Source organism: Penaeus japonicus, unplaced genomic scaffold (assembly GCF_977035675.1).
Source record: "Penaeus japonicus unplaced genomic scaffold, GWHDUDI00000001_assembly GWHDUDI00000009, whole genome shotgun sequence".
Taxonomy (NCBI): domain Eukaryota; kingdom Metazoa; phylum Arthropoda; class Malacostraca; order Decapoda; family Penaeidae; genus Penaeus; species Penaeus japonicus.
This window is the reverse complement of record NW_028234411.1, coordinates 3338505-3346004: the sequence shown is the minus strand read 5'-3', so window position 1 is coordinate 3346004 and position 7500 is coordinate 3338505. Positions and strand designations below refer to the sequence as shown.

The following is a 7500-nucleotide window of genomic DNA, read 5'->3' as shown; positions in this document are numbered from 1 at the left end:
GCATTATAGGCACCATGGTTCATCGCCCTGTCAGAAAACACACCCAACTTCATTTGGTTCATTTTCAATATTGAAAGACATGTTTCCCACATCAGAAGGTGGTACATTTTCAATATTTAAAGATATTTGAGTATTCAGAATCAGTCATCGGAAATATTGTTGCAGGTCGGCCATGTCTGTGCAGTCATCCCTTGTCATGTATCCCATCTGGGACTTTGGCACAGAGGAACAGAGATTGAAATACCTCCCCAAGTTAGGTAAGGGTTCTGTGCTTCTTTTTATCTTAATGAATATAGTGTTTCTTTTAGAGGTATCAATTTTGTGGGTGCATTACTTTTTTTTTTCTCCTCCTTGTTATGTTAGTATAAGATTTTTTATTTTTATTTTTTCTTTCTTTCTTTCTTTCTTTTTTTTTGTGTGTATGGGCTAATATTTTCCCTTGTAGTTATGACTTATTTTATTATAGTTAAATTATAGAACAGGGACTGCATCTTAACCCTCTCTCGACGGGTGGTACACCACGGGTACTGCGCATTCAAGGCCCATTCGCAGGGTGCCGTCATATGGCGTCGATCATTTAATTGATTTAGGCCTATGCGTTCGAGAGCCCCGGCATTGCAACTTGCAAGGCTGGAATGCCTTGCAAATGGGTTAAACTTTCAGAGAATTTCACCTTCACTATTTTTTAGATAATTTACGAATGTAGATGCTTTTTAAAGATTGCTGTGAAAGATCAAGGAATTTTTTTACACTTTTTGATTCTTTGATTCTTTCTCTTGTTTTTATTGTTTTTGTATTCTCACATTTTTTGCACCACTTGGTAATCATACGATCACAAAGCTTATTTCTATTAATGATGAAAAAAAGATTGACATAAGTGGGTACTTTTGCCAAGACCTTATATAGAAGTGTATATATAAAGTCATAGGGATATCATTTCCTTGCTCCTCCCTGTCAAAAGTGTGTCTTTGTTTATTGCATAATGTTATCTAAGACTGACTAACAGATTGATTAAAGTTATGATAACCTTATATAGAAAGATATTGTTATATTTGAAATTAATGTCAGTGATTAGTTTTGAGAATATAATATGCATCATTTCTTATTTTCCTTACTCCTTTTATCTTCAAAGTGCATCAATTGTTTTGATGAAAATAGATACACTGTAGAACTTTAAAGATCAGTAAAATGCAGCAGCTTCTCCAAAGTGCACTTTACTTCACAGCCAGGGGTGAGATTGTCGGTTGCTTTGGACTTACCGAGCCAAACCACGGCAGTGATCCAGCTGGTATGGAGACGCGAGCAAAATATGTTCCCTCGGATAAAGTCTACCTTCTGAATGGCTCAAAAACTTGGTGAGTTTAAAGTTGTGTGTATATGTGTTTAATATTTTTGTTTCTAAAGAATAAGTGGTGTTGTTTTGTTTTGTTCTTTTTTGTTTTTGTTATCAGCACTGTGTGTTTTATTTATTTTTATTCTTGGACTTGAGATCATGTTAGAAAGAACTAAACTTACTATTGGTAGCTAGATCAACAATATTATTTATTGAAGAACTATAGACAGCTTTTTATTTATATATAAATACATAGATTCATTGTTTAAAAACAAAAAATGATACATATAAGATTAATGTACTATGTATCTTATATATATATATATATATATATTTTTTTTTTTTCCTTTCTTTCATATTGTTGCAGAAGTTTATTTTATTTCATTAATTAGCAAAAATCCAAAAGCCAGACATGATTCTATAAAATCTGCTGCATGTCAAATACCAAAAAGAAAATGCTCTTACAAAATATTCACCACATTCTCCTCCTCCTCTTCCTCTACCACCTCCTCCTCCTCTTCTTCTTCAAAAAAAAAAACACACAGGATCACCAACTCCCCCATCGCTGACATCGCTGTGGTCTGGGCCAAGTGCGAAGACGGCCACATCCGCGGGTTCATCCTGGAGAAGGAAATGGCCGGCCTCTCCTGCCCCAAGATTCAAGGGAAGTTCTCGCTGCGCGCGTCGCACACGGGCATGATCTTGATGGATGACGTGGTGGTGCCGGAAGAGAACATGTTGCCAGCCGTCAAGGGCTTGAAGGTTAGGCATGAATCTTGACTTATTTTCAATGTGTGTGTTTGTGTGTGTGTGTTTTTGCGTCTATGCTGCACTGCACACATACACATACATACATATATATATATATATGTATATATATATATATATATATATATATATATATATATATATATATATATATATATATATATATATATATATCTATATCTATATCTATATCTATATCTATTCTTGTATATACATTTACATCTATATATCTATACTTAATGTATCTATATGTTCATATATATATATACTGCTGAACAAAGATGCCCGGGAAATATGAACCACACTAACACTATGTTGGCAATTTGGTTATAGAATTACAGTCAGAATTAAGACAAAATTTCCTTGAATTTTTGATTCAGAATTAGAGTAGTTTGAGCTGAGAGACATTAGGAATTAGAGGTCCCAGTGTACACACACACACACACACACACACACACACACACACACACACACACACACACACACACACACACACACACACACACACACACACACACACACACACACACATATATACATACACATATATACATACACATTTATATATATTTATGTGATGAATATGAATATCACTTTTTTTTTTTCCTTTTTGCTTCTTATTTGTATTTTTCTTTCTTACTCTTTTTGTCCTGAATTATTATTTTTTTTTTCTGTCTGTCTGTCTTCCATCTGACCATTTATTGCAATAATGTTTTTTGCTCTCTTTTTTTTTTTCTTTCTTTCTTTCTGGGGAGTATCATTAAAGGGAACCAGTTGAATATAAACCTATTAATAAAATTTGATCCTATAATTAAGAATCAAACTTCTCCCAGGGTCCATTCAGCTGCCTAAACAACGCTCGCTTCGGCATCGCCTGGGGTGCCCTCGGAGCTGCAGAGTTCTGCCTGGACGCCGCGCGGCAGTACACCCTGGACCGCAAGCAATTTGGCCGACCTCTGGCAAACAACCAGCTGATCCAGAAGAAGATGGCTGACGCACTGACCGAGATCTCTCTTGGCTTGCAAGGATGCCTGCAAGTGGGCCGTCTCAAGGATGAGGGAAAGTGAGCGAAGAAGTCTCTTTCTTTTTCTTTCTTTTTCTTTTCTATTTTTTTCTTTGAAGTGAATGTCATGTCAGGCAGTTTTAAGGGTTTAGATTCTTATTTTAGCAGTTGTTGGAGGGTTGGTAGTGGTATTAGTGTTAAAGAAAAAAGTATGGTATATCTGAAGGATTTATGATACAGATTTTAGTTTGATACTAATATTAGTTTAACCCATTGCGTACGGGTGTCATGACATACATGACACAGGAGCTTTGGCCTGATGACAGGCATCATGATATACATAACATTCGGGATTTTGGATCACTGCTATTTCTTGTGCCATGAGTAAGGAGTGAGTGGTGATGACTATTACAGTCATAATGACTATAATTACCACAATATTAAGCAAACCAAACACCCAAAACCTAGATGGTACCACTTTTTTCTAGCACTAGCAGGAAAGAGAGCCTTGAAATGCATTCATCCACGATGTACAAACAGAATGAGAAGAGAAAGGTGACTCAAACAATCCCCAGTGTCTAAAATGTGCCTGTGTGCCAGTAGGGATGCCTTTTACTGTGGCACTCACAGTCATAAGCACAGGTTTCCTCCTTCTTCCCTTCCTCTTCATGTTATCTTCATAGTAGATGGTTTTATATTTCGTATTTGTTCATAATGGAACACAAATACAAAAAAATAAAGTTGCTTTTTATCTTCTCATAAAATAGCAATACTTTTATCACACTGAGTATAAAAAAAAATAGTGAGCTGTTATGGATCCTATTTTACAATTTTAGTCAACTGACACACATAAGTCTCAAGGCAATAAAACATACAAAAAATTAAACACAAATATGGCATTAGTTTTACAATTAGTGACTGAAATAGAGTGGGAAAAGTCAAAGTATGTTGTGTGAAGCTGCCTCACTCTTAACCCACTCACACCGGATGACGTGCTGACACGTTTCGTGGTTTTCGCGTCAGACGCCGCCGACGAGATATCTGGCCAAGGCCGGCGCTCGGGGTGAGCGAGCGGGCAGCTCAGGCTCGCGGCCCGTGTGCCCGAGAATCTCGAAGCGTTCGGATGATGCGTTCGAAAACCTCGGTATAGTGACCGTGCAAAGCCGGAATGGTCCCGGCGTGAATGGGTTAAATGAACACCACCCCTGGAGAATTGGCATGTGAATCTATCCCCCATGCGCAATTGGTTAATACTCTGAGATATTCCTTACCTTCGGAAACTGGTGGCTTGTATTGTATTAATCTGTGGATCATCATATCAGAATATATATCTGAAAATATGTGAAAGAGTTGGAGAAAACTGTTATGGTATCGCTTTTGAAAGGGAAAATATCAGTACTATATTCAGATTGATATAATTTGCTCTGTCAGATATTGGTGCCCCTTTTTATTAGTATTATGATTACAGTTATTATTCTGATTATTATTATTGTTGTTGTGATTATTATTATTATTATTGTTATTATTACTATTACTATTATTACAGACAATATACATGCAGTAAGGCATTGTACAACTGTACAAAAACTTTCATACAATTTCATCAAATACTTTTTCGTTGTGGAGTAAATTCTGTTCATTTCAGAATTTCTCCTAGTTTGCTAAATATTCGCTGATTAATTGTACACAGTCCGTAACCAAGAAATATATGTATATACTCACACACTTTCTAGACTACAATTGTTTACATATTCCTCACCTCATATACATGTCATCATTTTTTTCACTCATCATGGCCCACAGATCTTTTTAAATGATTCATTTGCACTAATTTTACCCCCATATAGCTATTGACTCCAGAAGTTCTCAACATACTTAAACTCTACCATCAATCACTTGCATTTCAGGGCTACCCCAGAGATGATCAGTTTGCTGAAGAGAAACTCGTGCGGAAAGGCCCTGGACATTGCACGTCAGACCAGAGACATGCTGGGCGGTAATGGCATCTCCGACGAGTACCACATTATCCGCCACGTGATGAACCTCGAAGCCGTGAACACATATGAAGGTGAGAAAGAAGTGCTAGGAGAGTGTTGGTGGTGAGAGCTAGAAATTTGAGACTATGAAGCTAAAGTTTTTATAGACAGTCTACAGAGGTGTGTTATCACCTTGTTGAGAGAGAGAGAGAGAGAGAGAGAGAGAGAGAGAGGTGTGTGTGTGTGTGTGTGTGTGTGTGTGTGTGTGTGTGTGTGTGTGAGTGAGTGAGTGAGTGAGTGAGTGAGTGAGTGAGTGAGTGTGTGTGTGTGTGTGTGTGTGTGTGTGTGTGTGTGTGTGTGTGTGTGTGTGTGTGTGTGTGTGTGTGTGTGTGTGTGTGTGTGTGTGTGTGAGTGAGTGAGTGAGTGAGTGAGAGTGTGTGTGTGTATGTATGCACATGGTTTTTCTTCCTTTCTTCCTTCCTTTTCCCAGAAGGAATAATTTCTTGTCCTGAGAGTGTGTCTTGATATACAATCTCTTTTCTCTGTGTCATTACAGGAACACACGACATTCACGCACTCATCCTTGGCCGTGCCATCACTGGACTGCAAGCCTTCAGCGGGAAATAGAAGTGTAGGGTTTTCCGCAGTAATCATGGTGCCTATCCTGTGTATATTTTATGTACCTTTGAAATATGCATAAATTGGTATAGTAATGGCAACTCTTTTGTTTACTTGTTTTGTTTACATTTTAGGGAGTATAGAACATTTAAAGATAGATATTATCTTACAGATATTATATTATTATTATCTTAATCATAGTGTAAATAAAACTTTTTCAGCGAGCAGTGTTGGAGCTCGGAAATAAATGTTAGCAGTTTTGGCATTTTACGGAAATTACTTGGTCAGTCTTTTCTAACCGTGTCCTGCCATATCCTAAGTGAGAACAATATGCGATATGCTCAAATAAAGCATCAACATCGGTGATTGTTAGATTTATTATATTTCTAATCATTGAATAAAACAGAATCTCACAAACACATGGTAGAGTCTAGTGAATGCTATGCATGGTTTTATCATATTGTTCTACAATTTTTTTTTTTTACATGGAGTTCTATACATTGACAAATTATATAGTACGAGTAGGTGATTTATCCTAAGACTATTTTTATAAAAAGTTACGTCTATGTTGCAGCTTTTAGGAAAAATTATACTGATTTGGCTTTATTACAAATTCTCCTTCTGTATGTTATCTTTATGAAGGGCATTGCATGGTAGAATGGGTGCTTCCATAAATGTGTAAACCTTCATAAATCATAAAAGAAATTTAGATTTGAATATATGGATTTCATATACTTTGTTTCTTTTGTCTCTGCCCTGTAAGTGAAAACAGAAAATGAAAGTATTGAGTTATGATGCAGACACTCATAGTTCTAAATTGGTCATTGTAACTATTACTTGAGACAATTTATAACTGATGAAAATTTGTTTAGTGACAAGATATTTAGAATTTATTCTGGCAAAAGAAGTACAAAGTGCTGCTGAACTAGTTAGCTTCTTTCTATATATATCCTGCCTACATAGAAATAAGGATAGGATGTGGTATGAGGAAGGCCAGACTTTACTGCAAACCTTTATCCAGGTTTTGAGTCTTAAACCTCTTTCTTGATGAAAAACCTCCCTTGGACCTGTTATACCCCCTGGCTGATGGCCGAGGTGAAAGCTATAGAACGACCAAGCTGAAACATATCTTCAAGATTATCTCAAGAGAATGAGAAACCCTCATACCAGGAGTTTGGAACAGATCTATAAACCAAAACAGATCTAAAATTCTGACCGACAAAATGCGGGTGGAAAAAAGGGAATAAAGAAAAAGTTATTCACCCATGCCACAAATTCTAACGCAACTTATTGTTTACACTGTACGACTCCATAACCCTGGCTGGGTCATTTGAATTGGAAAAATTACTGACATGCTTTGTCACTTTTATATGCAAAATATTAGCAAAGCCATGGATATTGTCTGTTTGGTCAAGGGTGATACTTGCAATCTGTTTCATCAATCCAATTAGTAACAAAAATATTGCATAGTCTTTTTAGGTAAGAAAATATTTTACCTTTCTTCTCATATATGTAAGTGCAGTCACCATCTACTACAGGGACAAAAGGGCAAAGTCAGCAAAATCACTTTTTCACCCAATGGTGTGTTGAAATATTGATGCCCTAATATACAGGTCCCCACACAAGATCAGAATGGAAACAAAAGAAATGCAGGTATGATGTTTTTCATTCTAGAGAAGCCAATTTCTAGTTATTCAATGAGAACACCGAAAGACAAGTCTCTAGGCTGATGTTGGAATGCTTTGCCTCGAGAAATGCTGTTAGAGCTTCAAAACTCCTTGCCTATATAGCATTTGAAAAGA

The 7500-nt window shown here is 36.6% G+C and overlaps 1 protein-coding gene across 1 annotated transcript in view; it reads left to right on the top strand.

Annotated features, from left to right (window-relative positions):
- The window catches only part of LOC122260341 (glutaryl-CoA dehydrogenase, mitochondrial), a 13291-nt gene extending 6861 nt beyond the window's left edge, over positions 1-6430 (top strand). Inside the window, exons 5-10 of the mRNA XM_043027569.2 lie at positions 166-257; positions 1226-1355; positions 1879-2095; positions 2935-3164; positions 5012-5172; positions 5637-6430. Coding sequence (XP_042883503.2) covers positions 166-257; positions 1226-1355; positions 1879-2095; positions 2935-3164; positions 5012-5172; positions 5637-5707 — 901 coding nt within the window. The 3' untranslated portion in view covers positions 5708-6430. The remainder of the gene's footprint in view (positions 1-165; positions 258-1225; positions 1356-1878; positions 2096-2934; positions 3165-5011; positions 5173-5636) is intronic.
- The last annotated feature ends 1070 nt before the right edge of the window (positions 6431-7500 follow it).